Consider the following 14,147-nt stretch of genomic DNA (forward strand, 5'->3'; position numbering starts at 1 on the left):
CATACATTCGTAGTGCTGTTGGCACAAAGTCAATCCCTAAGAGACAACCATGAGCTGAAGCAATCTGTTTGCTAATGTGTTTGTGAATAATTTTAATGCACATGAAGCCAGGCAATTTCCAGGGATTTACACCCATACTTAGTGCTGCTCAATTATGTAAATATGCAAGAAAGGTGTTGACAGATATTGCTAATAGTAATGTCTCTGCTCTGTGCACTGTGCTGGCAAGAAGGGGAAAACAAAATCTAGGAGAATAGCTACTCCATGGTCAGATGGCAAGTGAAGAGTGTGTGTCCCTTCCTGTGGAAGTGGTGACCTGCCTGTTTTCACCTGTGTTTCCTGCTCCTTGGCTAGGAAACTAAAAGCCCTTTTTCCTCTCAAGTGGTCTCAAAGACCTTTCTTCTCTCAAATGGTAACTACAGACCTGGTGTCTGGCAGCACTTCAGTATTGCAGGGGAGTGGAGGAAAAGAAACAGAAAAGCAGAAGGCTTTTTTCTCTTTGAAGAATTTGCATTGAAAATTCAATTGATCTCTGTCTTAACTCATATTTAATTTATTTCCTTGTGAGCTGATAGAATATTTTTATATCCAAATAGCATCTATTTCTAATTTATTGGTTTTATACTTGGTATCAGTTTTGCATGTTCATCCTATGGGACATCAGTTTACTTGATTTTATTTATTTTTAAGATCTAAAAACCAGGTCTTATGCAAGTGCTTTGCACTGAAGCACTGAAACTCTACATTCTTTTTAAAAGTTTGTAGATTATAAGTTTACTATCAGTACATATGGTAGGCACTGTCACCGGAGTGAGGTACCAGCATAAACCAAATATTTCTCCTTGCTTTAAAATGTTCAACTTGCAAGACTTTGCGAATATTTGGATTTTTTTCCAGTATTAGAGCTAGGGGTTAGAAAGATGTTTTTCATTGTCCCAGTCTTTTCTAAATTGAGTAAGAGTAATAACTTACTTAATAAGAAATGGTGCCTGTGCATAATTAAGTTCCTTTTAAGAAGTCAAGTATTTCATTTAGTAATTCTTTGTGAAAATAAATATTTTTCTTCAGCAAAACTCAGACCAAGGTGGAAAGAAGTACATTGCTTCTGTGTGTGCTTCTTTGAACACAGAAATAATGACAGTATGTAACAGATCTCTGGAGTTTTTTTATTTTTATTGTGGTATTTACAAGTTCATAGTATTTTTATTTCTGGAGCATTGTAACAGAGAGCTGTTTGATCAGGAGAAAGTTAGTATGATTGGTTGATCTGGAACAGCAGGATGATGTTGTTATGAGGCTGTTAGGTAAGAGCTTAGGCTGCTTGATATTTCTGGTAAAGGTGATTATAAATTACTTCAATGTATTGTTTGGCAGTCTGACAGTTTCAATTGGTCTACAAAGTTCTGTTCTTACTGCTACAGAAAAATAAACAAGAAATGTCATTTGGCTTGATTTCAGAATGCCTATAGAAATATTAAACTTTCATCTGTTACAGAACTATCTTCTGGGGAAGAAAGAGACCTCTGAGATGGCAGACAGAAATAAAGAGGTGCTGCTAGAGGTAAGAATGTCAAACCAAAAAGGATACAGTAGTCATTTTGGAGCTTGAAGACAAACTGCAAAAAGTTGTGGTGATGGAAGCTGATGGACAGAGCTGAATATATTTCTGGAAGATTGTGAATGGAGTGTGTTTGAGATAAATGGCTGTTTTAATTTAACACTGTTTCTGATGTGATCAGTTAAAAAAAGTTTCTGTACCTCATTTAATATTTAAAATGCCATACACAGTGATAATCAAATTGAGGTTGCCTGTAGCTATGGCTAAAACCATTAATTTTAAGTTGAAATTTTCAGAACTGTCACCTATTTTTTTGATCTGTGGTGATAGAGAATTTTTACTAGCACTTTCTAAATTTTTATTTCTACAGAATTCTAGAGCATGGAGACTGGTCTAAGTTAATATTTCAAATTTTGATAATAAACAAAGTAGTAAAAATTTTTTTCAATTACATTTTTAAATTAAAAAAACACAGATACTGAATTTTAAGAAATGCATGACAGAAAACTAATTATTACCAAGCACATTAACCAGTTTACAAAAATAAGAGCATAAAAGTATGGAGCAAATAAAGCAAACAGTAAATTATAGCCTTCATAAGCTGAAAACTAAATATTTTTGTGACATGACTGAAGTGCCATAGGTTCCACTTGATTTCCAGGATGATTATGATTTACATAGTTACCCAAAGGTAAATATTTAGGGTATTTCATTTTGGATTAAACTTAAAACAGTTGAACTTATAAGTAGCATATGCATGTTACTAGTATATTGTTAATATGGGTTTTAATAAACGGGTGTTTGTATGTATATTCTGGATGAAAAAATTGTTTGAAGCCACAACATGCAGAGAATTCTGCATAATTCTTTCTGTCTTCTAGGATTATTTGTAAGTCTCTGTGCTGCATATTAATCTGGAGTGTATTTAAAGCACTTGGTTTTCTCTGCTAGTTCTTCATAAATAGAAGCTTAGCAGAAGTTGCAGTGTTGTGAGCAGTTAGTAGCAGCAAAGAACTCCTGGAATGAATTGCAGCAGTGTCTGATGGATGCACAGTTAGGTTTGTGTGTGATTGCGCATATGAGGCTAGATAAGGTGACCTTAAAGCCACTAAAGCCATCGGGGGATCTATTACTGTGAAGCAGTGGTTAGAAAATCTTTGCAGTAGCTGCTAATGATTTTTTTGTCAGTGCTGCACGGAGCAAATGCTCAGACACCCTATTGTGTTTGTCTGAATTACCTTATTGCTTCTATGATTAATCTGCAGTTCATATCTTATGTGAAAAAAGAGCTGTCCCTGATGCAAGTGCATTCCTTGGATAAAGAATTTCAGTCATTCAAAACAAACCACTGCACGCTCTCTGTTCTGTTTCCCAAACTGCTGTGTTTATTGGCAGGAATGCTTCTGTGGAAGTTCTGTAACTGTGCCAGAGATTGAGGGAGTTTTGTGGCTGAAAGAGGATGGTAAGAAATCTTGGAAGAAACGTTACTTCCTTCTTCGGGCTTCTGGAATCTACTATGTCCCTAAAGGGAAGGCAAAGGTAGGCTGCTTAAAGCAATTGCTATGAATTGTTTATTGCTTTTAAACAGTGCACACAAGAGTTGGCTTTAAGCTTTGGTTTAGCTGTGCCTTTCCAAGTGCCATATCCCTTAATTAAAAGGCTGGCTTTATCATGGAAATATGAGTGAATTTTTGTGGCAGCACTTGATGTGAGGGGTGTAACCCCAGTTTAAAAATACAAGAATACAGGGGTCTGCTTCTTGACTTAGATTAAGAGTTAGGTGTTCAGAAATACTTGAGGAAAAGCTTTGGGTGGAGCTAAGAAGCTGGTCTTTGCTCAAGCAGAATTCAGACAGAGGACCAAGTTGCTCTGTGAATGTTGATCATGAAGTATCAGACCAACTCCACAATCAGTCTGTATAATTTCATTATGTTTAGTTAGTTCATATAAATGGGATTCTTTTTGAACCAATTGGTGCTACATTTTTTGAAACTGGTAAATGTAATTCCATTTCTTCAGGATCACTTACTGCTGTTCTCTGTATCAGTAATGTAAAATAAGTAGAAAGCCACTACAGATACATTATGCAGCTTCAAGGCTGAACTACTGTGAGTTCAAGTCATTCATGAATCCATCAGTCTTGACAGCATTAGATGATTCCCAGTACAGGAAGTCCACCTCCCACCTTTGATCTGGAATCAAAGAGGAAATCTCTATCAGCACAACAGCTCCCTTTAGAGCTGAATGCATGTCAGATATTCTTTCCATAATCTTTTGCTTTATTAAAACAATCTGCATGCAAGTAGCCTGTTGAAATTCTTTTCCCTACACTCATTGCCAAGCATCTTTAGAATTCTACTCACAGTCACACTGGAATTTGGACACCTTGATTATTGCCAAGGTGAAATATAACCAGCAGCCGATAACTTCCAGATCAACCAATCATACTTACTTTCTCCTGATACCTGCTCTGAGTAAACATTAGCAGTCCAGTGTAAAACATTGTCAAAAGGCAAAATGCAGACAAAACACAAAACCCAGACTGAATTGAGTTAAAAATGAAGGTGTGATGGAAGTTTATGCATAGCTGTATCTCCTTCTTGTCTTGGTAGTTTTTGAATCAGATTGAAACTAATATTTGACCTTAACTAGACCTTATATTAGCATTGGATCTTAGCATTAGACTGATAGTGTCAATATGTGTGGATTTTTATAAAGCTCCTTTGTAAATGACTGTTTTTGTCTTTACTAGGTGTCACGGGATCTTGTGTGCTTTCTACAGCTAGACCATGTCAGTGTTTACTATGGACAGGACTATCGGAACAAGTACAAGGCACCCACAGACTATTGTTTAGTGCTAAAGGTAATGCTGCAGCAGTTGGCTATATCTTGAATATACTCTTGTTCTGAATCTGAACCATCAGCTGCTTTTCATTTCATTTTCCTCTAGTTCCTGTATACAATGTGAACGGTTAGCAAACAGTTGTTGCCTGTTCTCTGTGCTGGTTGTGACTTCATGAACATTTTCAGATTGCCCTGAATTGTTTTAGTTCCAGACTGATGCATGCTAGTCTGTTTAATTGTTCGTTATACTCTAAAATATACACTAAGGTCTTCTTTTCCATTTGGCAACTCTATACCTTACAGCTGTTTAGGTTCAAAGAGATAATACCCCTTGAAATGCTAATTCCAGGGAGTTATCTTCTCAGTGTAGGTCCAGAGTAGTGCAGAAATTGATGTTAAAGATTCAAGTATACCATTTATGGACCAACCTGAGGGAAAAGGGCTGCTGTAAGGGAGGCATCTTCTGAGTATAAAGGACAGGTAGAAAGAACAAGTAACAAAAACAGTTATAAAACCAGTGACCTGATCTTAAACAGATCTAATAACTTGAGCACATCAAGTTATTTTAATTGCATCAACACATCTCCTAGTTTCTGTTGACTCCCACATAGTGTTCAGAATGGTGTCAGTTCCTGCAAGATAGCTGGGTACCAAGCTATTTTAAAACAGACTTTCACACTGTGTTCACAGCAAGTAATGTGTCTTCATGGATTTGAAATGGTGCCAGTAACAAGAGATGGTTATAGTTGCACTTTTCCCCTCCCTGCTCTGGAGCTCCTGTGGTGTTGTACATGTCATTAGACCATTTACTGTGCCTGGAGTGTGTGGCTGCCAGTCCACTACCTGAAAAAGGACTTCATTTTCCCTTGGACAAGGCAACATTTCTTGGGGATCCTGAGTATTAAATACGGAACATGATATTACTGGAGAAAGTACACAGCTGAAAATGGAAGTACTTTTCATGTTCTTATAGGTCATTGAATGCAGACAAAAATGTCAGTATTCGTAGGTATGTATAAATTCTATAAATATAAATTCTTTTCTACTTACATGTCACTTTTGTCTGTATCATTTGAACAGATTAATATTAAATTATTTTTTCAGCCTTTTTGACCACACAAAGTAGATTTAAAAAAAAAAATTATTGCCATTCTGAACATAAAATTTATTAGTAATGTTAATGAAGACAAAATGTTTAGAAATTGTCCCTAAGTAAATTAATGGGGTAGATTTACACCAAGTAAAGCTGAACTTTCTGTATGGAACTGATAAATCACCAAATTGTTGTATTAAGCAGGATTCAGTTCTGCCTTCATCAGTTCTTATAATGTTACATCAATGTTTTCAATTAGTACAAATGTATAGAAACCACACAGTTTATAAAATAGAAATAGAGTTTTGTGCCTCACTAAGCAAGGTAGTATCTCCTCTGGGACAGGTGAATGGCAAATACAGACTGAAGATCCAGTTCTCTACTGACGTCCAGACCGGATTTGTCTTTATCTTCACTCCTTAGTTTATATCAAAACTTAGTGTGCTCAAGTTGCTGTGCTATTGTTAAATGTAACATTTGTGTGCTAGTATATAAAGTTAATTCCTTGATCCTAAATGTCAGATTTCTGAGAAGTTCTTTCATTTCTATAAAGCCAAATTTTTGAACAAGTCCAGGAAGAAGCTGGCTTGTTAGCAAAGTAATTGTATTTGCTTCTGTAGACTCTTCTTTATTATACAACATGTGTGTGAAGGAGGCTGGTAGTGAAAAATGAAAACAACTATCTACTGTCATGAGAAAATTTGTTATAAATATTTTGTTTATGGACATAAACATATTATGTTCATTTTTAAATAATTGTGTTGGAAGGCAACAGGATAAAACATTGTGAAAAAGCTTAAAAGTTTTTTGATATATTTCAGACAGTCTTCAGTAAAGCTTAAATACCTACAATCCCCTAGCAAAACTCTGTTGTGTCACTGAGCTGTAAGCTAACAGATGAAATGATTAGAACTGGAGTATCCACTTAACCCAGCAGCTGAGAGACCTGTAGCTTCTGCAGCATGGACAGGAAACAGCTGAATCCAGAATGATTTCTAGTGTCTGATTTTTGAAAAGCATGCCTTTGTTTCTTGACTGCTGAATTAATAATTACAGTACCTTTACATTTCTTATGCATGCATGTGAGAGCATCAAGTATCTTCAGATGATAGCCCTGTGTCACTAGGGTGGAAACTTTGAAAGCTCTACAAGCTGAAAATGGAATTGTGCTTAACAACATGTCATTTGGGGAGTGTCTCACTAAAGCCTGCAAAGGCAGAGAAGACCAGCGTGTTTGTTTTGTATGAGAGAAAGGTGAATTATCAGTTGTCTCTGTCAAGTGGTGAGTCCATAGTACAGAAGACTCTTGGTGGATAGAAAGTACTACAGCCCTAAAATAGTAAAAGACTTGCCCTTTCTTGGTGTTTCAAACTTAAAATCAGTACATACAGGACACACTGACAACTGTGTATGTAAAGCAATCCCTAATGAAATTCACCTCCTGAAATATTCTGGAACATTTTTAAGTGGGCTTAAATACAGACTACTGTTGAAGAGTTTCCAGCATTAGGTTTATCTGTATAGACCTCAACAAATAAACACTTTCCTTGCATTCCTAGCTATGAAAACTTTGATGAGAGCGTACAATTTCTTTTGCAGCATCCTCAGATCCAGAAGAAGTCTCAGTATATCAAATATCTTTGCTGTGATGATGTAAGAACTCTACACCAGTGGATCAATGGCATCCGTATTGCTAAGGTAACCCCCAGACAGTCTCAAGCTGTTGTCATGAGTAGTTGTCATCACCTGCTTAAAACCATTTACAGCTACTTAGCAAAGTACATGGTAAATCTAACTTCCCTCTGTTTAACTATTCTGAACATGAACTGTAAAATCTTCTTATATTTTTCATTCCTTAGCAAAATTATCAGACTTCGTTATAATAATTCAGTAATGGAGCTTTTTCGTCTTGTTTCTGCTGCACTCTTTTCACATGACAGTTCTGACATACATCATGAATAGATTTTAGCCAGCTCCTTTCAGATTTTAAAACAGAAGGCTTATGAAAAAAGAGAATTTAGAAAATAGAGTTGATTTCCAAGATCCTCAGCTTGTCTTACTTTATTCATTGGGCCATTTCTTGCTTAACACTGTCTGTTCTAGCATAAATTAATTGTTTTTCTTTCTTTCAGCAGTTCACTAATACTATTAATATTGCCTGAACTCCTTAACATAGAGCCTGTATTGCTTTGGGGGGACTGGCAGGAGGAAAGATGTAGTAGAGAAGCTAGAGGTGGAGCTCAGCAGTCTGAAAAGAGTGTACAGCCTATATGGAGTTGTTAAACTTGTTTGTCATTTTGCTTAGTACGGGAAACAACTATACATGAACTATCAGGAAGCATTGAAGAGAACAGAATCAGCATATGACTGGACCTCCTTGTCTAGCTCCAGTATCAAGTCAGGCTCCAGCTCATCTAGTTTGCCAGGTAACAATGTTATCTATCTCATAATACAATTAAATTGTCTTTATCATCTGCTGTCTGGATGCCTCGAGAGAGACTATGGCAGGAAATGGACCCTTTCTCCAAAGTCTTTCATGCTATGTTCTGTCTAAAACATAGACTTTATCTATAACATTCCTATATATATATATACATATATATATATATACACACACACACACATATATACAGGTTAAACTCTATTTTGCTATATTACTTGCAGTGATGTATGTATTTGAAATATGTGGCACTTTCTTGTTCATCTCCAAAACCCAATGTTTTTCTTGTACTGAGAGGAGGAAACCTCATTTCAAATTCCTGATGCCTCTATGTTCATCTGTTTGAAAAATAAAATTTATATTGTAATGATGCATAGAACATATATATGTAGTTCTTAAACTGCTTTGTTGACTGACATATTTCAAATTGGAAAATGATAAATAGCCTCTGCCCAAAGGCAAAGATCCAAACAATCTCTAGAGAAAACTTTGAAAATGCTGTTTTGGTTCCCATGTCAAATTGTGCATACCTGCATTAATGTGCTCCTGTGTATCTCTCAGCAGAACTGGGGCTGGTTTCTTGTTGCATGTAACAGTTTAAAAATCGATAAATGGTTTATACAGTGTAATTTCATTGTTCAGAGCTGTCTGATGCTTTGATGGGTTATTCAGAACCTTCAGGGGCTAGGTTCTTTATTGAAAATGTGCTGTTGTGTGAAGATATTTTGTCTGCCACAGATATAGATTGGGAAGTAATGCTACTGAATTGGACAGGTCCAGAAAGTAGCCTGTAAGAACGAGCTAAGAAAATGTAACCTAACTGGGAAGGTATCTTGTTGTTTCAACTGTGTGGCATAGCAATAAATTCTTGGTTACTGACAATTCCTCCATCTAAGCTGGGTGTTTTTCTGATAAAGTGTCAATTCTTGTAGGGAGCTGAGCCACAGCCCACCAACCATGCATGTTCTGCCAAAGTTGCATTCCAACCTGTGCCAGAGCAGTTTGGGGTTACACAGAAAGCTGGTGCCAGGCTGCATAAATTGGTCTGGCAGTGCCTGCTGCTGTTTTGTCAAGACACCCTGTGGACTCAGAGCATCATCTGAGTTGGCTACTTGCAGGATGCATACCTGTCCTTCTCTTGTGTTGAGGAATGGCAGTGTCCTCCCTTGGTTAGTGCAGTTTGCCTGTCCACAGCCTGTGCCCAGGGTCAATTTTTAAGGTTGTGCTGGGAGGGAGTGCTGGAGAGAGCAGGCTATATGCACTGCATGAAATGGGGCTTTTCCCAAAGTGCAGGGATGAGGCAGGGTTCAGGACCCATACAGCTGCAGTGTGATTTTACTTTGAAATGTATCTGGCATGCCCTCATCCTTGTGCAGCCTCAGGTTTGGTTAATACCAGGCATCTATTGCACTGTTTTATTTTCCAGATGGTAATGGCCTGGATGTGAGCTAGAGCTTATGCACTGGAGCTCTGCGGACAAGTTTGACAAGTCACACAGAGTTACGTTATAAGCATACTGACATTACTCTTACATTCAGAAACATATGCTAACACTTCCTTAACTTTTTTTCTGAACAGAATCTCAGTCAAATCATTCTAATCAGTCTGACAGTGGAGTTTCTGACACCCAGACAGCTGGACATGTCCGTTCCCAAAGCATTGTCAGCTCCATGTTCTCTGAGGCCTGGAAACGAGGCACCCAACTGGAGGAATCCAGCAAGGTAACAAGAAGACTTTAATTTGAGAACCAACGCCCAACAAAATGTATGAGACAGGGCATTGTACCTCTTCCACCTCTGTCATGAGTGGCATTTCTTCTCTGTTTTATGTGGTTGATTTACACTGCTCTATAATTGTTTTTTAGGATTCACTTCAGGTAATTCAGCCCTGCAACTTTGTGTTCTTTCTTTTATTTGTGTGCATAGAAGCTTTTTGTTCTTTGAAGGCATTATACAGCCCCTCTCACAGAGTCTTTTTTACTAATGTTGAATGAAGACAAAATAAAAAGTTAAGCTGTTAACAAGTTGAATGAAATTATTTCATAAGATTTTTCTCCAGTTAAGTAGCCACATCTTTCCTTTGTAAAGATGTGAATAACTGGGGCCTGAAATCAGGTATATATATTTTGAACTACTTCAATAGCTTTTACTCAAAAGTTTTCTGTTATATTAGGTGGAAATGGAACCAGTAACCTCAGATATAGTCAAAACAAAAGTACTGATGTTGTCAGCTGTTGTGGATTAAGGCAGATGTAGTATCTCCTGTTGCTGGTAGAGAGTTACAAAAGACTTTAACCAATTGAGGCTGGGCCTCAGGTATGCTGTGGTTTGGTTAGTTTTCTGTTCTGCTGAAGCTGGTTTGTTGCCAAGTATGAAGGAATCTCCAGGTCCCTAAACAGCCTTGATGTCATTAACTGTAGCAGCTACATGTGGAAGCGCACTATGAGAAGCTGTCAGTACTTCTGTCAGTTCTGAATCTTCCCCAGACCTCAGGTTCAAGCTAGAGAAGCAAGCTTTGTAAAACTAAAACCACAGGTCAATACACCTGGAACTGGTGTTTCAGATAAATAACTAAAGATAACATATCATCTTTTCAAATGAGAAAGCATATGTGAAAGCTGACATGGCTGCATCCTTTGGGATTCATAACTTTTCTGCAGTGCTTGCTGGCTTGTAGGTTGTTTGATTCTAATAGTAATGTAGTACTCAGTCAAGGAATGTAGCTTGCTACATTGTGGTCCAAATTTTTCTACTGCATGAGTGCAACACGTGGTGCATGTCCATAAGCAGATGGCTTCTGTGTGGGTATAAGGCGCATCATTTCTGCAGGAGTGAGCTGCACAAGATGGGACATTTGCTAGCAGGTGTCCAACAGAGATGAAAGAGTACTGCTGTGAGAATGATTATGTTACTGTTTCCTCAAGTCTTGGGTTCAGTGTAAATACTGCTGCTACATACACTCACTATGAGATTTTTAAGCAAAAGATTAAAGTTCACTGCCTTGGGGTTTCTGTTGTTTTTCATCAAGTCTGTAGTACTGCTGGCAATTGCTCATCTAATTAAACCCAAGAATTTTTATGATACCTGATTAAAACCATGTTAAAAATAAAATATTCAGAATGCTTCCTGTTGAGGGCCATCCATGTATCAAGATTTCATCCATTTGAATTCCTTTCTGCAAATCCAAGAAAAGGTATATTTCTTCACCTCATACGTAACTCAGGTAAATGGATTGCCTAAAATTTCCAAAGAACCCAAATGAAATGAACTGTGTAAATTTACAAAAGCTGTGTTAAACCATGGAATGAATTGGTGAAAAATTTACTTTCAGTGAAACTACAGTGTAAATCTGGCCTGGGGAACTTGAATGACTAGGAAATCAGACTGGCAGTGGAAAATGTTAACTGTGTGGCAAGAAAGGAAACAGCTGTGTTGAAGAATTGTAATTTACATGAGAAGGTGTTAACAGTGATACTGCCATGTGCTTTAGTCAGATGAGTCTCCAGTTACCTCAGAGGCAGTTTTGCTACAGTGCTTTCTTGGCTTCAGAAGTTCACGTGGGCAGGTTGCTGCCTAGTGGAGAACTTCCCTGCATGTCCCTTCCCCTTGTGCAACAGCTCTCTCCCACCTTGTCAGCCTTGGCTCATTTCCCTGGGCAAGCAGGGCAGAAGAGAGCATGCTGTGCCTCCACAGGGAGACGACATTGGTTTTCTTTCCAGCCAGGGTGCTGTACTAGTGCCTCAACAAATTAATAATGGGTGAGTTCTGCCCACTTTTCTCTTATTTACCAGTTTGCAACAATTTCTTGAAGTCAAAAACGTACAAAGATTTCTAGAGATCTGTCATATTTGACTTAAATTTGCTAACCAGTCCAAAAGCATGGGAAAAGAGATGGCAAACAGTTCAATTGCAAAAGTTTGTTTTCTTAGGAAAAGATATCTAAAAAACAAAACAAGTTAAAAGGCACAGTTTATATAAAAAGAGATCTTTTATGCATTTATTTAGGATAGCATTTTTTTAGAATTCCAGATAGTCATGAAGATGCATGTTACAAATAGGAATTGCTGGTATGTGATACATAATTTCTCAAGATAAACAGAAAGACATCATGTAATTATAAGGACAAAAAAAAAAGACAAATTAATCTCTCTCAGGGTTTTTCTGTAAACAAAGTATCACAGAATGTTTCTGGAGGTTAAAATTTAATTTGATTCTGTGGAGATGGGAGGGGCTCCCCCTCCTGGGCTGCATAATAGTCTTTTCTCTGTCCTGAGTGTTTTGTTCGCTGTGAAGATGACTGTCTTCAATGGGTATAAGGAAAACACCTCCCTCTTTCAAATATTAAGAAGACTAAGAAAACTTTTCCCAAAATGCAGATAATGCATCTGCTTCATATTTTGAAAGCCTGCTCTTTGCCCAAATAATATTTTATTCATTTGTTCCCAGCTGGGCAGTGAAGAGCTCATTAAGACTCATTTTGCTTGTTAGATTTTGAACACATTGTTTCAAATGGTATGCTACAACAAATACCCAAATGCATGCTCACTGTGTCTGCTTTAATGGACAAATTCAAGATTCCCCAAGGTCTTGCCACTCAGGGACAGCTATAGCTGTTCTGTTATGCCTTCATCTTCCTCTGTCTCTTTTATGCTGCCTTTATTTTTCCTGTTGCCTTTTGCTGTCTCAGGTGTCAAAAGTGAAGCTCAGCACAACTAAGGGCAGCACACCCATGGTGCCTTATACAGGGCACAATTAAGGTCAGGTGGTGCTAATTGAAAATTCATTAACCTTGGGTGATTGGGAGAATGGTAATTTACAGACTAACACTTGCAAGACATCAAGATTTCTGTTTTGTAATTTGACCACCTTGATTTAGTTCCAGACCTGTTAATATTCTTGCCTTCCAAACCTAATGTGGCAAGTAGAGGCACACCCCGTTTTGTTTTAAAATCACTGTTTATTGCTTCTGACTCTAATCCATTTGGTGGAGTTCTGCACATACAGACACTATGCACCTATGTTTAGAACAAAGCAATATGTAAATGTGTTCTTCCTGTGCAGATGAGCATAATTGGGCTAACTTATTGCAAAGTACCTACTAATAAGGTATAGGTACCCAGTGTGGTCAGTTGCCATGGTGGTGGTGTACTTCTAATGCACGTTTCTAGGCTGTGCAATGTAAAATTCACGACTTGGCTTATAGAGAAAACACTTTGTATTAGGAGGATGTTTATAAATTTGAGTAATGCAATTATTGTTTATAAAGTAGGCTTACAGTTTTTGAGAAACAACTTAGCTTGAGCACATCCCTACGAGTAGACTAAAATACTGCCTGCTGCTTTCCCATTGATCCTTCCATTAGTCAGCTTTTCTCTGTTTTTCCTTATTTTTTCTGCTTAACATATGAGTTGCATGTGTAACTTTCCTTTCCCAAGTTCACTTTGTTTTGCAGATGTCTAAACATTTCCTTCTGGGTAAATTTCCCTAGAAAAACTTGGTTCTCATTCTTTTCTCACTATTTTTTCCTTGCCAGTCCTGGATAGCAGAGCACATGAAGGAAAAATATCTCAGTGCAGAGATTGCTGTCAGTGTGTTTTAGAGCAGTTCAGGATTTCTGCATTTCCAGTGTAAGGCCTGAACTAACAGATATAAGGATTTACATGCTCTGGGAGACCGTGTGTGGTTTGATTCCAGTCCTACTGAGCTGAGATGTCCACAGAGTCTCTGGCTTTGGCTCTGTCATGGCCTGGGGTGCTTTGGAGGGGCTCTGTTTAGGTCATTACGCTCGCCCAGAGGAGGCCAGTAATTCTCACTGGGTCCCACTGCCTGTCCCACAGAAGTAACGAGGCTGGCATATTTTCCCTCTGTCACTTGGCATCGTGTGGAGCAGAACTGGCTCCACCGATTTTTGCAGGCTCCCCTCCCGGCCTGCCCCATCCCCTTGCATGGTCCAGGCTTGTCAGTGTATGGAATTGTCTCTTTCACCAGTGTTTTGCTAATAATTCTTGCATGCTGTAATCTGCCACTTTATTTTTAATGTCGGGCACATTTAGACCTTGACTTTATAATCTCTTTGTCTCTTTCCCTCTCTCCCTCCCTCCTTCCCTCTCTCGTCTTTTTCTCCCTTTCCACTTCGACTAAAAATCCCGTCCCCATAGGCCCGAGTGGAGCCTGCAGGTCGGCCCTTGGTGTCTGTCGCAGCTCCCGTGTCCC

General features: G+C 38.1%; 1 protein-coding gene across 1 annotated transcript in view; it reads left to right on the top strand.

The window, feature by feature from the left end:
* RAPH1 (Ras association (RalGDS/AF-6) and pleckstrin homology domains 1) overlaps positions 1 to 14,147 on the top strand; it is an 86,920-nt gene that overhangs the window by 64,814 nt on the left and 7,959 nt on the right. Inside the window, exons 8-14 of the mRNA XM_015633991.1 lie at positions 1,496 to 1,561; positions 2,954 to 3,097; positions 4,311 to 4,421; positions 7,095 to 7,193; positions 7,801 to 7,921; positions 9,514 to 9,656; positions 12,622 to 12,680. Of these exons, the coding sequence (XP_015489477.1) occupies positions 1,496 to 1,561; positions 2,954 to 3,097; positions 4,311 to 4,421; positions 7,095 to 7,193; positions 7,801 to 7,921; positions 9,514 to 9,656; positions 12,622 to 12,680 (743 nt within the window). The remainder of the gene's footprint in view (positions 1 to 1,495; positions 1,562 to 2,953; positions 3,098 to 4,310; positions 4,422 to 7,094; positions 7,194 to 7,800; positions 7,922 to 9,513; positions 9,657 to 12,621; positions 12,681 to 14,147) is intronic.

The sequence above is a fragment of the Parus major genome, chromosome 7, assembly GCF_001522545.3.
Source record: "Parus major isolate Abel chromosome 7, Parus_major1.1, whole genome shotgun sequence".
Lineage (NCBI taxonomy): Eukaryota > Metazoa > Chordata > Aves > Passeriformes > Paridae > Parus > Parus major.